The sequence below is a fragment of the Penicillium chrysogenum genome (assembly GCF_028827035.1).
Source record: "Penicillium chrysogenum strain IBT 35668 chromosome Unknown utg000004l_segment0_segment0, whole genome shotgun sequence".
In the NCBI taxonomy this organism is placed as follows: domain Eukaryota; kingdom Fungi; phylum Ascomycota; class Eurotiomycetes; order Eurotiales; family Aspergillaceae; genus Penicillium; species Penicillium chrysogenum.
In genome coordinates this window covers 1,941,351-1,958,946 of record NW_026622752.1, presented here as the reverse complement: position 1 = coordinate 1,958,946, position 17,596 = coordinate 1,941,351, and the positions used below count along the sequence as shown (strand labels likewise).

The window sequence follows — 17,596 nt, the reverse complement described above, 5'->3', positions numbered from 1 at the left end:
ACCTGGTACTTTGTACAGCGAGGGGGAAATGGTCACCAGATTAATCAATGGTTGCGATGGCCCCGGGGACAGACTAGGGTTGTACCGCACTGTTGAGTCCCTCATAGTGCGCCTTGGGCCATAAGTACATAAGTACATAAGTACATGTAGCTCTGGGCCTTTCCGATCACTTGTCTCACCCTAACACGTGATTAGGCCTCAAACCAAAAGCTCGAGTTCAGAACACTACGGAGTACAGCTAGAATACCGGGGACATATGCATCCCTAATGTTGTACAACCGGCATAGCTATGCACATAATAACTTGCATACCAGACCGCATAGATGCGTTACGGATCACAATTTCTCAAGTCCCGGAAATATTGAAACTTGGGCTGGAGCGACTACCATTACGGTGAGTGGACTGATTTCCGGAGTGTTTTCTTCGCTTCCGCTGTCCAGTGGCGAACAACCAAGCTGTCGGGACCGAGTGGTGTCAATTATTTGTGACTAGCGAATTGAACAAATTTCTGTTATATGGATACGAGGGCAAAAGTACGTACAAGCACTTACGTTGCTCGCCCCACTCCCTAATGTGGTCGCGGACTTGATTTGGGTAGTTCGACTTTGCAGTTTCAATCCAAGATATCCAACACGACCTTGGGATATTATATACAGCATATAGTTAAGCTATTGCTAGATTCTTGGTACATACGGAGTCGGTATTGTCCAAATCCAATGGGAGCGTGGCTGGCGCGAATTACAGCTGTGGACCTCAACCCGATGCACTGCACCTCTGATTGGCCGTGCACCAGTCCCTTTTCGGTCCTGCGGATCATCGCACAGCAGTGGGCTAATCAGCTTAGAGCGATCAATACGCTAGCTGTTCTCGAACCACTTAGAACATCCAACTAACGCCCATCGAAAGCCGTTACACGGGATATGTACTCCAGAAACTAAGGAAAAGGTACGCTGGGGCAGCCTTCTTTACTCGAAGGAGTACAACTACGGAGCACAACATACTTATCCGGCTGACGGCGTGGATGATCGTTGGATACAACGTGGTAACCCTAGACCCGACAATCTGGGACGCTAACAGCTGCTTTGAAGACAGAGGGGTCATAAGGGGGTCATCGGACTGCAGTCGGTGTGCTTGCAGTCTTCACTTTTCACTTTTTCTCTCTTTCACCGTCTACAACGCGCTTTTCTGCGTTCTTGTGCTGTCTTGTAGATCGGAATCGAATATGGATCAGGATACGCACCACGACCCGGTCGAGCCCGAGGTTAGTATTTCATGAAATCTCTCTTTTTTTTTTTTTTTTTTTTTTTAGTTGTTCTTTTTCTTCTTGCGCGTCATTCCCTCTGCTTATCTAACTAACATCATCAGTCCGACATTGACGGGTCCTCATTATACTCTGACTCGTAAGACCAGTGACCAGTGGCGATGTGTATATCCTACTAATGATAATAGACTCGACAACGCCAGTTACACCACAAGTGTGACCTCGAGTGTGCTAGACTATCAGTATGTTAAGGTTCCCGAATCCTCTGTCCAAATGGTTGCTAATAATCGCAGATATGAAGTGTGTTACATCGCGACTTGATCACGAACTGTGCTGATCAGATATAGAACGGTCGCAGGTATCATTCATACCACGAAGGAGAATATCTTCTGGTACATGACCCTGATAACGCCTAGTGCCTCTCTCAAACTAATATTCAAACAGCCAAATGACGAACGGGAACAAGATCGCCTTGATCTGGTTAGTCTCCACTTGTTGAATCCGACCACACAAAATTTTAATAAGCAATAGAGCCACCACATTTACTTAATGCTCCTCAAAGGAGAACTGCTCAAAGCACCAGTCAAAGATCCGAAGCGAGTGTTAGATCTCGGCACAGGAACAGGCTTATGGGCGATCGAGTATGCAGAGTACGTTGATTTCCAAGATATCCATTCAAATCCGCCCCTGACGAGCAATATAGTACAAACCCAAACTCACAGGTGATTGGTACGGGCATCTGTCTACAGCCCGATCAAAACGTTGGCTAATGGAAATAGGAATTGACCTAAGCGCTATTCAGCCATCATGGTACGCTCCACTGCTACTATATTGGCCCCTTATATGATATTGATATATGTCCAGGGTGCCTCCAAACTGCCGCTTCGAGATTGACGACTTTGAACAACCATGGTCATACAGCAAACCATTTGACTATATCCATGGGCGCGAATTGGAAGGTTCCATCCGTGACCATGACCTTCTCTTCAGACAAGCACTCGACAACCTGAATCCCAATGGATGGCTTGAAATGGCGAGCTTCGACGTCAACACTTATTCAGACGATGGAACTCACCTCAAGGCAACCAATCTTATGATTTCCATCAAGCACATGCACGAATCATCGCGCATGTTCGGCAAGGACATGACATCTTCACCATCCTGGAAAGAGCGGATGGTGAAGGTCGGGTTCGTGAATGTCAAAGAAGATGTTTACAAGGTATGTTCCGCCATCCTTGGTAAAGATGGAGCACCATGCTTATTAGTCAATAGCTGCCCCAAAGTCCATGGCCCAAAGACCCCAAGCTCAAGGAGCTTGGTCGGTACCATCAGCTTAATATGCTTGAAGCTATGCCTATTTACACATACGCGCTGTTTTCAAGAGTGCTTGGGTGGACACGTTCCGAGATTGAAGGGCTGTTGGCAGGAATTCGAATGGAGCTGCGGGATACGTCATATCACTTGTACACGAACTTGCGGGTGGTTTACGGTCAGAAACCGGGAGGACCTGTGGCTGCCTAATCTGTATGAACTAGAAAATTTATGTCCCAGACGTTCCATGGATCTGAATTTACAGTTAAGCGTGTCACGGAGCTTTAGTTAACTAGTTACTTAGATGTAATTAATGCGCATTAGGATATTATGAATTATGAGTTATCAAGAGGGGATGTATGTATATCTTGGAGGAAACAGCCAAATCCTCAACATCCCAGGAAGTCCGCCAGCAAAATGTGACCGAAAGAAGGGTAACGCCATGTTGGAAGATAATCCCCGCCAATGTTCCGCAAAGCAAACGCCATTATTTTGAAAATTTTTCGTCGGTATCATGGATGCATGTGGAAAGCACTCGGGGTCGGGATGATAGGAAGATCGCACATTTTGCATGGCGATGATCGGCGAAGTATTAGGACTGGCGGTCCCTAGGTTGAACACAAGTTCCACTATTTTGCCGCCTTGGCAAAAATGCTGAGACTTGTATGTTCCAAGGTTTCTTCGAAACAGCATTAGATAATAAGTTCGAGCATGATGTATGTGGGAGGACCTCACCATTGTCAAGCTATCTTTGCCCAGAATAACGGCCGGGTGGGAAGGTGTACTCGTCATCCCAGTCCTCTTTGGCCGCCATGAGAGGTCCCCACTCCTTTTTGATCTCCTTCCATTGTTTCTTCAAGCGCTGGAGAGGTGAAGGATGTGACTTTTCCTGGGTGGCGTTGAGATCCTCGGAGGAAGACTGTGACTTGCTTATTTTAGGGGTAGAATCTCGTGTATCAATATTTTCGGACATATTGTCTTGATAGACTTTGAAATTATCGATTTCTACTTCAAAGTTGTATTTGGGCGATTTCGCAGACTTTATATCTACCTAGATAAGAATGACATCCATGTCAGGTAGAAAATTATGAACCGAGTCTCACCCGACCGACTACCGAGATATCACCGCCGAGGTATCTCCTTGTGTCTACCCTGAGGCATTTGTTTGATTTTTTTCCCCATTTGAGTTTTGAAAGCTTCAAATCTTCAAATTGTTTTTAGAATTGCCATTGTATGAGATCATGGCTATGTAGTATTGGACTAGCGAGTTCTTATCTTCACGCCAGACGACTGTCTGCTGTTGGCTATCAAACTACACATATCTCGTCATGTGACTGGAGATGACCAATGAGGACGGCAATATGCACCATTGGAGAAAGCGGATAGGAATGGAGGAGGGAAGTACCTCGTAGGGGGAGAGAGAGAGGTGCGACGGGAGAAGGAGACAGTTACAATGTACCTATGAAGCGGGGGTGTCCGCCGAATTAGAACGTAGTTTATACAGAAGACTCTGGTAATGTCTCGGAACGGCAGTCGTATATTCCAAGTGATCATCTCTTGAGCGGAGATGTGCTTATCGTGAACGGCAGAAGTCTGCCGTAGGATTAGAGTGGTCTATGAAAAAGCTCTGACCCACGGCGCGGTGATTTATTAATATATAGCTTAGAAAAATTGAAGTGATCGTAGAGAAGACATAGTCGAAAAAGGAAGCATAGAGTTTACCCTGTATAGCCCTCTATTCTTTCCAGAATTTGGGCATAGTTGGCTCAAGCCCTTAAACACATGGAGAGAGTGCTTTATGGGTTAGCTCCATAGCCGTATGATAGTTATCCATCGGTCGTTGAAATCATTGTCCCTTACTCTTCAAGGTTAGAGTACTATTGACCAATAAAAAGCGATACCGCTTGTCCCCGACCATCTCTATAGCCATGCCGCCAATCAGAGCACCTTGACCGGCCCGCGGGCGATTGACCGCGGACTTCGCCGCGGTTCAAGTCAACATCCTGACAGACCATATAATCTAAAAAGCTGTCCTTGGTTGTGAAGTATTTAAGATTCTCTAGGGTAGCAGACAAGAGGCAAATAAAGAAGTCCGATTTCACTCAGTGGCAATAAATCCGCTCGGAAATATGAAAAGTGAATATGTAGTGATCATTGGGTAAGTGGGAGCCAAAACGCGACTGTTTCGGAGTGTTGATGCTGATATTCCTAAGGGCCGGCGTGATCGGGCTAAATGTAGCCCTCCTTCTTGCTGAAAAGGGCTATGGCCGGTACACGACCATAATTGCAGAACATCTTCCAGGAGATACTTCGATAAATTACACTTCACCATGGTTTGTTGGAACTCCTGCTGCTAGTTCACATTCACAAAAGATTAACCTGGGCGTTCAGGGCTGGTGCCAATTTTTCCGCTATTTCTGCAAGTGACCCGAATGCGTTGAGATGGGACAAGCTTGGGTATATGCATCTTCTCGATCTTGCAGCCAAGGATGGCCAGAATGCGTATGTGAAGGAAACACCTTCGGTGGAGTATTGGGATGAGCTACCATCCCGTGAAAAGATCGACTCTATGGCCGCATATCTTAAAGATGTGAGTTATGAATGGCTTTTTTGTTTATCCCAGATATGCTTATCGACATTGCCATTGGACAGTTCAAGAAGATTGCCACACAAGACTTGCCAGCGGGTGTTGCATTTGGCGTAAAGTTCACAACAATAACTCTCAACGCACCAATGCACCTTCGGTATTTGTTCAAGAAGCTTAATGAAGAATACGGAGTGCAAGTCATTCGCAAAAAGTTGCCCCAACTCTCATCCGGCTATCTCAGCAAGGACACGAAGGTGGTATTTAACTGCACCGGTAATGCAGCAAAAGAGTTACCGGGAGTCCAAGACTCAAAGTGCTTTCCCACCAGAGGTCAGATTCTACTTGCAAGAGCACCTCATGTTCAACATAACATCATGAGACATGGTAAGGACTATGAAACCTACGTTATTCCTCGACCATACTCGAATGGAAACGTGATTCTTGGTGGCTTCATGCAAAAGAATGTTGGGTAAGTAGGCTCCTCCCCGCCCTTTGCCAAACAACATCCGTCCATTGTTGTTTTCTCTTAGGTGTTCCATGTGACAGTACCTGAACTATATCGACAGTACACCGGATACCTTCGGAGAAGAGACAGAGTCAATTTTGGCACGAACGACGGCTTTGCTTCCAGTTCTAAACTCAGATGAGACTGAGATTCTTGGTGCATTTGCTGGGTTGCGCCCATCTCGCAAGGGCGGCGCTCGTGTTGCCAGGGAGAGCGTGAAAGTAGGTGACGCGGGACGCTGGGGGGTTGTTGTCCATAACTATGGCGCTGGTGGGACCGGCTACCAGGCTGGATACGGAATGGCGGTTGAGGCAGTCAACACTGTGATTGAGGAGATAACCGCACTTGAAGTTCAGTCCCATCTTTAGATGTTATTCCCACTGCCACTTCGGATGTCTTTTTGCGGTGTAGTCTTTACCATAGATTTCATTGACCAGACGGGATGACTGGATTGAGACGAGACAAGATGCAAATTGGAACCTTGATATAAGATATAGAACTGAGATTTTGATTCGTTATTCGTTTATTCGTGTGGGATCGTCATAAGCTACAGAACAATCATATCGCTCCTTATCCAACCTTCGCAAGTGATGTAGTGATGCAATCACGGTAACTCTGCCATGCTATTCATTCCATTTGCCTCGTGGCTTAGGGGAGGACTTTCATCGGCATGGGAGTATGTTTCATTATCATCACGATCACCGTCATAATGTGTCACCACGATTTTCGGGATAGGTCGCTCAGTTTTCGCAGGGGATATACATGGAAGTTCGAAGACCGATATGACACTCGTCTCGCACGGAAGTTCTGAAATCGGGGGAAGAACCGTCGAAACCTCAGACGGAGAGAAAAAACCTTCATTCTTGCCCAAAGTTGTTTGTAGTGAGCCAAGGTGACTAAGAATCGCCTTGACTTTGCTATGAGAAAGAAGCATGTGGGATTGCTTTTTCAGGGCAACTTCATAGTCACGACGCTTCCAGCTGCTGCGGTATTGGGGGCTGGTTTGTTTAAACTGCTTCACAAACGCGGCCAAGTCATTTGCGGCATTTTCGGCATCGGTGATGGTCGAGTTGACCCACTCAAGCTCGATCTCACCCAGGGCCGTTCTTTTGTCATCCCGCAACTGTCTTGCCTGTTTCACCGTGGAATTGACGGGTACAGTTGCTTCGTGAAACACTCTGATCTGCTCCTCCGGAGAAAGTGAAGGTCCGATGACCGAGGTAGATTTGATTGATGCCGCTTGTGTGGAGGGTGATATGGTCTTTGGGTTTGGCGATGAGGCTGTTGATTGCGAATTGAATTCCCGGGAGTAGAATCGGGATTGCGGGGGTGTTTGCTCTTCGGTTTGTTCATCGCGCGCTGGAACATATGGTATCGTGTCTTCAAGACGAGCTACCCGGTGTAACTGATCTGCTGATTGGTTCCATTTCGACACCGATCGATATAGCATCAATTTAACTGACTGATGACACCGATCTTTCGAATCATTTAATGTGCCTGCCGACTTGTGCCATATTTCCATTGTAGATTGATGGTAGCGATCTTTTGAATTATCCCACATGGTCGTTGAACGACCGACGAGGTCCCTTGTCGATCGCTGCAGTTTCCCCTTCAACTGGCCTTTTGGCCGATGTGCGAACTCGGTGGGTACCATTTTCGGACAAAATCGACTTTTAGTGCTTGGAAAGGATAATTTGTCTTGGATGTCTTGGATGTCTCGGAGAAAGGTGAAATCCTAAAAGACTGGAGTCAAATGAGAAAAGTGGAAGAAATCCAAGGTAAATAAGTCTCCCATATTAAGTCAGCCCTAGGCTAAACGGGGATATGGATTTTCTCCCAATCAATCATTTTGAAGCATGTTGGTTGCCAGCAAAACATGGCGATGCTCGAAGGCTGTGTGCTGATAGGCAACATAGTTCGCACGGGATGGTAGATCGACGATCACCATTGGTCAACTTTTTGGGCATTACTAAATTTGGCTGTGGATGGTGGGGGCCAAACTGCCTGGAGACTTGTGCTGCCCAATTGGCGTGGACTTCAAAAAGTTCAAATTTCGAAGGATATTGTCAATACGAGGTTGTCCTCCGATCTTTGTGAGGTATAGCCCCCTACTTAGGAATCCATGCTCAGAGCTCAGATTGACTACCCCGTACCACGGCATGGAAGGTTTCAGGGGAAGAAACACTCTCCCCTGAGACCTTGGAGCTTGGAGGGTCATCACGTGCTGTCACGTGCTGTCACATGAGATCTCGGCAATTAATGTCGTCATTTTGAGATTTCCCCGGATTATTTACGATCGCCGTAATTGATGGAAATTCTTCAGATGAACTACCCCTCGGATTAGTCCACAATAAGGTTAATTCCGGTGGGATAGCGCCGGAGTACTGTATACTACTTTAAGAATCAACTTTAATTTTTGAGAGAATTGAGGTATAAAAGCAGGACAATGCTTCCAATGAAGGTAGTAGAATACCAGTTAGCTCCGGCATACCAAATATGAGGATTCCACAGGTTCTTGCTTTTGCTGCGGCTGCGGCTGCGGCGACAATTCCGCGCTCCAAGCAGTCTTCTCCTACCTCGCTCACAAATGTGACTATCTTCTCACCACCTTCCGACTATATCGTTCCGAGGACGCTTTACCCCCGTAACGAGCAGCTTCCAAATGGTGACCTTCTTGCAACATGGGAAAACTACTCTCCAGAGCCACCCGCGGTCTACTTCCCCATCTACCGCTCCAAGGATCACGGAAAGACCTGGAACGAGATCTCCAGGGTCCATGACACTGTCAATGGATATGGCTTGCGTTACCAGCCGTTCCTCTACTCCTTGCCCGAGCGCGTCGGCTCATTCAAAAAGGGCACTCTACTCCTAGCCGGTAGTAGCATTCCGACTGACCTGTCGTCCACAGACATAGTTCTGTACGCGTCACAGGACGATGGCATGACTTGGGACTTTGTTAGCCATATTGCCGCCGGAGGAGAGGCACGGCCAAACAATGGACTCACTCCTGTGTGGGAGCCATTCCTACTTGCCAAGTATGTTCTTCTATTCTTCGTTGAAATATCTCACTAACTCCCTTTGCAGCAAGGGCAAGTTGATTTGTTATTACTCGGATCAGCGGGATAATGCAACCTACGGACAGACAATGGTCCACCAGGTCACGAATGATCTGAAGAACTGGGGACCTGTTGTGGAAGATGTCACCTATCCTACTTATACCGACCGACCTGGCATGCCAGTTGTGACTAAGGTAAGCTAAACGGAAGACATGTCTGTGCCGTTCTCGGAAAATGCTAACGTTTCTAGCTCCCGAACGGTCAATACTTCTACGTCTATGAATATGGTTCCTTCTTTGGTACAGAAACCTACTCCTTCCCTCTTTACTACCGTTTGTCGTCCGACCCCGAGAATATTGCCTCCGCCCCGGGACAGCGTCTGGTTGTCTCTAGTGGTACTCAGCCAACATCTTCGCCGTACGCTGTATGGACACCATACGGTGGTGAAAATGGCACCATTATTGTCAGCTCCGGTACACAGGGTACTTTGTTCATTAACAAAGCTCTTGGAGAAGGAGAGTGGACAGAGATCCCCTGTCCTGAAGAACACGGCTACACGCGGGCTCTACGCGTGTTGTCGGAGGATGGAGGTCGATACCTGGTCGTGAACTCTGCTGGAGTGCTACTTGGCGAGAACAACCGGGTCTCTGTAAGTGTGATGGACTTGAAAGAAGTATTGTAAACCAAAAGACAATTTATGGCGGCGGACCCCTCATACTAGGCACGTTCAATTGCTGTTATAATCGTTTGATAATTGTGATTGATGTGACCCATTGTTAGATACGTCGGTTGCATCTCTGATATTTGTTGAGAAGAGATCTTGATTTTGCGAAATACTAGAGACTGTTGTAAATATGATCTTCGTTCGTCACTCCATCGCCTGTGAACAACCATTATTAAGCCCACACATGTACACCTGCAATACGGCTGGTTCACCAATGAGTCACTGAGATACGCGACACAATAATAATTATTTTAGATGTCATCAATTCTAAGGATGCGTGTTGCAGTTGGAGTGTGAGTCAGAAGGTCCCTGTCGCATATTTTAGGCACCAGCGATTTCTATAGCTATTTCTCTTTTCAGATCAGCCTTGGAAGCTTCATCTTGGCATTTACGCATACGCGACTGCTCGATAGACAGCCATGTTAGACTGCTCTGTGGAGGAGGACGCTTTTGGCCCAATTGTCGCTCCTTCTTGTCTGCATGGGTTTGACTTCACCCTCTTGTTTGAAGAGAGTATTCTCACACTCGGGCCGATTGTTCTTGTTTGTTTTGCAGCATCTATTCGCATTTGGAAGCTATGGGCTGTCCCTGAAAAGGTCAACCGGTCATGGTTGTATGCCACAAAGGAGGTATAACGCCCTATCCCCAAGCTCTTCTATATCCCCATGTTCCTTGCCCTAACCAGCATCGCGCAGTTATCGTGGCTGTTCTACACAGGATGCCATATGATCCTGCTAGCTCTCTGGTGTCAATCCACACTCAAAACAAGAGCAACTGTGCTTACAACTTTTGTGACTGTGATCATTTCCCTTTTGCTGGCCTACTTATCTCATCTGGAGCACCTCCGCTCCATACGCCCATCCACAGTGATCAATGTCTTCCTTGTATTTACCTTGCTCTTCGACCTCGTACGCCTTCGAACTCTATATTTCATGCCCATTAGTCAAACTCTGAAAGTACTTTTTGCTATATCATGGGTTACCAAAGCGACCATTCTCGGATTTGAGGCAACAGAAAAGAGATCTTTGCTGAAAAAGAGATACGAAAACAGCCCGATTGAGTCGACCAGTGGCGTGCTGAATCGCGCTATATTTTGGTGGCTAAATGAACTACTTTGGCGCGGGTCAAAAGATATTTTGAAAGTTGACAGTCTTCCTGCTCTCGACAACGACCTCAGAGCTGCTTCAAGTCCACGCTCTCTCCTTGAAAGATGGGACAAAGGTGAAATTTTGAGATTCAATTTTTTGGTCATACGATGAGTTAATCAAGACCCCAGCCAACAAGTATCATCAAAATTCACTGTTATGGACCTTCATATCTCACTACAAATGGGCCTTTTTTGAGGGTGTTATACCCCGGCTGGCATATACGGGATTTTGCTTTGCGCAGCCATTTCTCGTCGAGCGCGTACTCAATTTTATGACCGAACCAGAACACGTTAACTCCGCTAACTATGCCTATGGGCTCATCGGCGCCTACGCCATTGTGTATCTCGGGATTGCCGTATGTAAAACTTCATGGCTTGATGGAGACTCTACTAATTCTAGTACCACCTATAGATCTCATATGCTGCTTACGAGCACAAGACATACCGCGTTATTACTATGGTTCGAGGAAGTTTAGTCACGCTGATCTTTAACAAAACTTTGCGGATGAGCACTACGGCTATCTCGGATACCGCTCCCATTACGTTGATGAGTACGGATATCGAACGAATTGGAAGTGGTCTTAGAGAGGTGCACGAGGTATACTCAAACTTCATCGAGGTTGCGTTGGCCTTGTGGCTGCTCGCACGACTGCTGAATATTGCGACAATTGCTCCTACCATGGTTGTTGTCGGTACGTACTTAATATATTCTTCTTCTTCTTCTTCTTATAGAAAACCGTTTGGTTGACTTGGGTACGGATCAGTATGTTTGGCCGCAGGTGTGCCGCTGGCAGTCGCCTGTGGAAAAGCACAAGGCATCTGGCTCGAGGCTGTCGAGGAGCGGGTGATAGTTACCTCAAAAGTTCTTGCGGTTATGAAAAACATCAAGATGACAGGCTTGACGGAAACCATCTCCAGCAGTCTTCGAAATTTGCGATCTGCTGAAATTCATGCTTCGTTTCCATTTCGACTCTACGGGGCATTGGGTATTACACTGGGTATGTTCAGCTTCAGCTATGAGATGCCAAAAAACTGCTAATTATATAGGGTATACCTCTTCATCCTTGGCCCCGGTGTTTGGATTTGGTGTTTATGTTATTCTTGCCCGAGCAAATGACACAGCTACACTGACAAACGGCCTGGCCTTTTCTGCGCTAACACTCTTTTCCCTATTGGATCAACCAATGGGCTCTATTGTGAATGGCTCAGAAGACCTGATGGCAGTGGTAAATTGCTTTCAGCGGATCCAAAAGCACTTGATGGAAAAAGAAAGAGTTGACTATCGGCTAAAGCACGATGCTCGAGATTCCCAATCAGCGCAAAATGCTACCACAGCGCCTCTGCTTGAAACTGATTCCTCAGCCTGGGAACATTACATCGAACCTTGTGCTATCATCCGAAATGTCTCTGCAGCTTGGTCAATTGATACTGAGCCGGTACTGAAAGGCCTGAACATTAACATCCAAGAGTCCAAGATCACAATGATTGTTGGGGCTGTTGGCAGTGGCAAGTCTACTTTTTTGAAGATGCTCATGGGGGAGATCCCGGAATGTTCTGGCTCGATCTCTACCAGCTTCAATCATGCCGCATATTGTAGCCAGTCACCATGGATCACGTTCGGTACAATCCGAAAAATATTGTTGGTGCATCGCCATGGGATCGACCCTGGTACGACCAGGTTACCAAGTCATGCGGTTTACAACCCGATTTCCAACAACTTCCTGTGGGGGATCAGACAAAAGTCGGCGTTTCCGGTTCTCGTCTAAGTGGCGGACAGCAAATACGTGTGGTATGTAACTCTAACCCTGCACATGATAAAACCTGAAATAACAAACACTCCTCTAGGCGCTTGCGCGAGCCCTTTACTCGAAAGAACCTGTTCTTGTTTTAGATGACGCACTCACGGGTCTTGATCGAGAGACCGAAAAGATGATTCTCGAGAATTTGTTTGCTGAACATGGTTGCCTCAGGCGTTCTCGGCAGACAGTAATTATGGCAACAAATTCAGGTCCGTATACGCCCTATATCTGTGCAAGCCATTCATTAACCTGGTTATTGCAGCGCATCATCTTCCATATGCCGATAACGTCATCGCGCTGGATAAGGATGGGAGAATCACCCAACATGGGTCGTATAGTGATCTCATGGGTTTCGACGGCTATATTAGAATGCTTTCCGATAATATTCACCCAGTCAACTCCGTCCGAGCCCCCGATATTGTATTGGACGACGAAACATTGCGGGAATTGAACTTGGATGACCAACCAACGGACTTAAGTCGACGAACTGGCGACTGGACTGTCTATAAGTTTTATTTTCAGAACATCGGCTGGCCTCTTCTGTCGATCTTTCTTGCGTGTTGTGTTCTCTTTATTCTCGGCCTCAGCTTCCCTCGTAAGCTTCAACAAAGCTGCCTAAACATCTGTTTCCACGCGTTGCTAATATCTACGCAGAAATCTGGCTGCAGTGGTGGACTAGTGCCAATGAGCAGCACCCCAACGAACATGTTTATTATTGGTTGGGTGTATATGTGGCACTTAGTTTCTTCTCGCTTCTAACAACCTTTGCTGGCACTTGGTATGATTACAATATTGGATTGGATTGGTTTTCCTTCTATGACTAATTCTGTATAGGATCCTCATCATGATCATACAGCCCCGAACAGCCCGTCGGTTCCACGAGATTCTCTTGCGTACTACAATGGGGTAAGAATTGACAAACAACAACTGCTAGGTATTACCTGTTTTGACGTTTGATCTAGAGCCACAACCTCTTTTCTTACTTCTACAGATATCGGAAACACCACAAACAGGTCAGCGTGTTATCCTTCCTTAATGGTTTGCTCATTTTATTGATCTGGTTTCTTGCTTGCAGATTTAGCCAAGACCTCGAACTCATTGACGACGAGCTTCCTCCAGCCTTAGAGCTAACAGTCAATGCTGCGCTAAGCTGTGTGATAGAAGGATTCCTAGTCTTTGTTGGCTCTTCTTACATCACAGCAGCAGTGATTCCAGTCTGCGTCTTGGTGGTATACTACGTGGCAAAGTTTTATGTCCAGACCTCTCGTCAAATGCGTCTGCTAGACATCGAAGCCAAAGCACCTTTATTCTCACAATTCCTAGAAGCCCTCAACGGTCTCTCCAGCATTCGAGCCTACGGCTGGACCGAGGATTACCACCGGCGTAATCAAATTGCCCTTGATGCTTCACAACGTCCTTCCTATTTACTTTATTGCATTCAGCGCTGGATTGGACTTGTGCTAGACTTGATAGTGGCCGGTATTGCTGTCATTGTCGTTGCTGTCGCAATCTCGATGAAGGGTAGCCCTTCCATGAATCTATTGGGTATCGCGTTGTTCAACATTGTCAACTTCAGTGGCACCCTTCAGATGCTTGTTACAGACTGGATTGGACTGGAAACCTCGATCGGGGCCGTTGCTAGAATTCGCTCATATGTGCGACAAGTCACAACTGAGGATTTAGATTCCGAAACAGAGACGGTTCCCGAAGACTGGCCTCGGAAGGGTGGGATTGATATTACTGGTCTTTCAGCGTCTTACGAGTATGCTCTTGTGGATTTCTTAGGTTCCTTCGGATATATGCTGATCAGTCTTTAAGTACCGCTTCGGGTCCTGTTCTTACTGGAATTGATCTCAGTATTCAGCCTGGTGAGAAGATTGCTCTATGTGGCAGAACTGGCAGGTTTGTGTTGTCCCAGATCAAAGTTTCGTTGCGTCAACACTCACCAGTCTATACATGTATTTTAGTGGGAAATTCTCCGTTGTTTCGGCAATTCTGCGAATACTTGAACTGGATAGCGGCACAATTCTCATTGATGACATAGACATTTCAAAAGTCTCTAGGTCACACGTCCGGTCCAGAATCAACACCATTCCGCAACAACCCTTTTTCCTCCATGGCACCGTACGGCTAAACGCCAACCCCGAGGGAAATGCAACTGATGAAGCAATCGTTGAATCCCTACAAGCAGTCAATCTATGGTCTCATATTCAACTCAAAGGAGGACTGGATATCGATATGTCCGATGATTTACTGTCTCATGGGCAGCAGCAGCTTTTCTGCCTTGCGAGAGCACTTTGCAAGTCCAGCAATATCATCATTATGGACGAGGCGACTAGCAGGTATGTTGAAAAGCAACGGATATACGGCCTTTTATTAAGAGATCTTGCAGTGTGGACTCGGAAACAGATGCGCTCATGCAAACAGTCATTCGGACGCACTTCAAAAATCAAACCGTCATCGCTATAGTGCATAAACTGCATGCAGTCTTGGACTTTGACAAAGTTGCTCTCTTGGAAAGCGGGAAAATTGTGGAATTCGATACTCCCAAGGCGCTTTTATCAAAAGAGGGATCGGCATTTAGAAATTTAGTGGAGGCGTTTGATGACAGTTCCAAAGAATAGACGGCCCTTCTCGTGTGATTTGAAGCCAGAGATAATTTCACCAGAGTTTAAACCAAAAACAACCGAGTTACGCAGCCTTGTCAAGTCTCGTCACTTGCAATCGGGGCTAACACAAATAGAATGATCCCCTCGTCACGGCTATAACTCAACTATAGAAGTACTTCAAAGATCGCGTCTGCGACAAAGGCCGACGCCAGTACAATTAAATTGGGTTTTCAATAGCGTCACGTAAATATAAGCGAAGAAACGGGATGGATTGACCATGTCAGATAGCCCCTATGATTTCACTGAAAACCCTGCAGTTTAGTGTGAGTTAAATACAAAGCAAGAGCCTTCCAAGGTTCTATATCTATCCATGGTGCTCTGCAAGAAGAGGGTTTCGGAGATAAGGATGAAGAAAGGTAGGTATGACGCCTCTTGGAAGGCACCACTCATTCTGAAATAGGAAGGAAGGACTGCCATAAGGTAAGAGCGTCCCTAGAGTTCTGTATGAGGAAGGAAGGGACTACCTAGGTATATCAAGGTAAGAGCGTCCCTGGAGTTCTGTATAAGGAAGGAACGATAAGGAAAGTGAGCATAAAGGGAACTTTAAGTCCAGACATAGCAACCCCCAACCCCCATAGCTCAGATGGAAAGTGCCCCGGGCAGGGTAATGTTAGGTTGCTTGTTCGAATCACAGCTAGGTCGGGTTGAAGAACTGTGAGTCACGGGCTGACGACAGGGAGTACACCAACCCCACCTTGAAAAGGGGGCTCTCTGATGCCTCAACGTCCTGAGCGAGGCGCGTCCTAGCCGATGAGGAAACTGTCCCTAGCCTAGTTGTTGTGAAGATCCTTGGGGCCATTTTTTTTTTTTATCTTCTACTTCGGGATCCTTTGAAGCTATTCACACTTTTGACCCACCACCCCCACCCCACCACCCCACAACTTAACTTCTCGCAAGCTTTGCATTTTCAAGGTTTTTAATGTTCCTACAAACATGGTCTGGTTTTCCTTTTCTTTTTTTTTTTTGGCGGATTGAGAACCAGATGTCTATTAGCCGTATCATCCAACTACAACATAAGAGTTAATCGGGGTCAATGGGCTGTCGACGGGGACTCCTAGACCAAAATCAAATTGTTAATTGTATCTTAAACAGAAGCTAAGACTAGATAATGGATCGGCATCGGTGGAAAGAGTCGCGTCGCATTTAGGACGCCTTTTGAGGAGAGGGTAAATTCCAATTTCCACGAATATATTTCTATCTCCGACATCCTCCCTAATAGCCAAAGCGATAGGGCAATAGTCAAAGGAGAGGGGAAGGAGGAGTAGCGGGTGACTATCGCTTGGACTTCGTCTGCTCTAACGAAGTTGGGAACTCTGGTTCAGATCAATGGCACCACCTTTTCTGGCCGGTTTGAGGATGGAAACTCGCAGCATGGGCGAGAGTCTTGGCCAGCATAGAGACAACCTCTTGCGGACTATGTACCCAGTCGTAAGACTTTGTTACCCACTAGAAAATGTTTTAGTAATATTATAGCAAGTTCCACGAATATTTCTCACCTCCCCATTTGGCCGAATCCGGATGAACACCCACTCGGAACTGTCTGTTGCAACTCCATACACTGACGTGCCTGGAATACTGGCCTGCTTCTTCGTTTCGTGGATGATTGCTATTCATATCAGCACTAATTCACGTACAATGTAAATCAAAATCGCTTACCCATGTAAGCCAAGCATTGATGCACCCCAAATTTTAACAGATCCATTGCTACCATTTTAACCATTACCATATTGGCATGGTCATTACGCTTGCCATACCAAAGCGAGTAGTCAACGATGCCAGAAAGTCTCACCTGTTGTTTACCGCTTTTCCAAACGAATTTCATCTCGCGTGCGACTCGCAGGTGAACAGACTCGTGTGATGTGGAGGCAATGGAAGAGGCTGATGCAATGGAGCTAAGGGGCTTTGCAGCAAACTCTCGCTTCATCTTAGCTAGCACTGTCAGGATAATCACATCAATGCGAGATCGTATCAGCGCCTTGTTTGGGGGTGAGTGGCTGGTTGCTATGCCATAGTCTGGGAGGATAGAGCCTATACAAGTTAGCGCAAACCTATAAGACAGATTCATACCGATCGAACTTACTCAAGTGAGCCGGAAGGGATACCATTTCGGTCTCCCTGGGAGAAAGTTCGAACTCGGTGGGCAGACAGTGCGTGAGGTTAAAGTGATGCGGAATCTCACTTGAGTCGAGGTCGGTAATGGGAATCGTGGGTATTTCCTTTGATGTTTTGCGCCTAGTACGTAGCCTATGTTTGAGAGCTTTGCGCCATGACTTTCGAGACTCAACGGTATTCTCCATGACTAAGTAAATAAGGGTTCAATGTGAGCGAAAGGAGAAAAAGATGTGTAAGTTGGGAAAGATACCTAGGTACAAATCTCCAGGGCTTTAAGTTGCAAGTGTGACTCTTCACTTTCTTCACTTGAAAAGGGTTAGTACACCAGTAACCATGGGTCTATTATAGTAAGGTTTTCCCATGATTATCTTCAAATGTTCTTTGACGTTGGAATACTTTTCAGATATCTCAGATGGCTCTCAGGT

General features: G+C 46.4%; 7 protein-coding genes across 7 annotated transcripts; 4 read left to right on the top strand and 3 right to left on the bottom strand.

Annotated features, from left to right (window-relative positions):
- Positions 1 to 1,222: 1,222 nt before the first annotated feature.
- N7489_006676 (class I SAM-dependent methyltransferase) lies at positions 1,223 to 2,782 on the top strand (the record flags this gene model as incomplete). Its single annotated transcript, XM_056712426.1, has 9 exons — positions 1,223 to 1,261; positions 1,366 to 1,400; positions 1,450 to 1,503; positions 1,609 to 1,741; positions 1,793 to 1,911; positions 1,965 to 1,990; positions 2,041 to 2,071; positions 2,126 to 2,480; positions 2,534 to 2,782. The coding sequence occupies 9 exons, from the start codon at positions 1,223 to 1,225 to the stop codon at positions 2,780 to 2,782; spliced, it is 1,041 nt and encodes a 346-aa protein (XP_056566141.1).
- A 535-nt stretch (positions 2,783 to 3,317) lies between these two features.
- N7489_006675 (uncharacterized protein) lies at positions 3,318 to 3,545 on the bottom strand (the record flags this gene model as incomplete). Its single annotated transcript, XM_056712425.1, has 1 exon — positions 3,318 to 3,545. The coding sequence occupies one exon, from the start codon at positions 3,543 to 3,545 to the stop codon at positions 3,318 to 3,320; it is 228 nt and encodes a 75-aa protein (XP_056566140.1).
- A 1,156-nt stretch (positions 3,546 to 4,701) lies between these two features.
- On the top strand, positions 4,702 to 6,032 carry N7489_006674 (FAD-dependent oxidoreductase; the record flags this gene model as incomplete). The annotated part of the gene is made up of 5 exons (XM_056712424.1): positions 4,702 to 4,730; positions 4,786 to 4,905; positions 4,964 to 5,162; positions 5,225 to 5,628; positions 5,726 to 6,032. 5 exons carry the CDS (start codon positions 4,702 to 4,704, stop codon positions 6,030 to 6,032), a joined length of 1,059 nt encoding a protein of 352 aa, XP_056566139.1.
- Positions 6,033 to 6,268: 236 nt separating this feature from the next.
- On the bottom strand, positions 6,269 to 7,318 carry N7489_006673 (uncharacterized protein; the record flags this gene model as incomplete). Its single annotated transcript, XM_056712423.1, has 1 exon — positions 6,269 to 7,318. One exon carries the CDS (start codon positions 7,316 to 7,318, stop codon positions 6,269 to 6,271), a length of 1,050 nt encoding a protein of 349 aa, XP_056566138.1.
- Positions 7,319 to 8,160: 842 nt separating this feature from the next.
- Positions 8,161 to 9,402, top strand: N7489_006672 (sialidase family protein; the record flags this gene model as incomplete). Its single annotated transcript, XM_056712422.1, has 3 exons — positions 8,161 to 8,699; positions 8,749 to 8,914; positions 8,971 to 9,402. 3 exons carry the CDS (start codon positions 8,161 to 8,163, stop codon positions 9,400 to 9,402), a joined length of 1,137 nt encoding a protein of 378 aa, XP_056566137.1.
- A 1,461-nt stretch (positions 9,403 to 10,863) lies between these two features.
- On the top strand, positions 10,864 to 15,014 carry N7489_006671 (uncharacterized protein; the record flags this gene model as incomplete). The annotated part of the gene is made up of 14 exons (XM_056712421.1): positions 10,864 to 10,947; positions 11,004 to 11,283; positions 11,356 to 11,589; positions 11,639 to 12,142; positions 12,193 to 12,380; positions 12,437 to 12,599; positions 12,653 to 12,985; positions 13,045 to 13,168; positions 13,225 to 13,296; positions 13,353 to 13,403; positions 13,466 to 14,152; positions 14,209 to 14,292; positions 14,358 to 14,732; positions 14,783 to 15,014. 14 exons carry the CDS (start codon positions 10,864 to 10,866, stop codon positions 15,012 to 15,014), a joined length of 3,411 nt encoding a protein of 1,136 aa, XP_056566136.1.
- Positions 15,015 to 16,382: 1,368 nt separating this feature from the next.
- On the bottom strand, positions 16,383 to 17,356 carry N7489_006670 (uncharacterized protein; the record flags this gene model as incomplete). The annotated part of the gene is made up of 4 exons (XM_056712420.1): positions 16,383 to 16,505; positions 16,556 to 16,665; positions 16,716 to 17,087; positions 17,140 to 17,356. 4 exons carry the CDS (start codon positions 17,354 to 17,356, stop codon positions 16,383 to 16,385), a joined length of 822 nt encoding a protein of 273 aa, XP_056566135.1.
- Between the last annotated feature and the right edge of the window lie 240 nt (positions 17,357 to 17,596).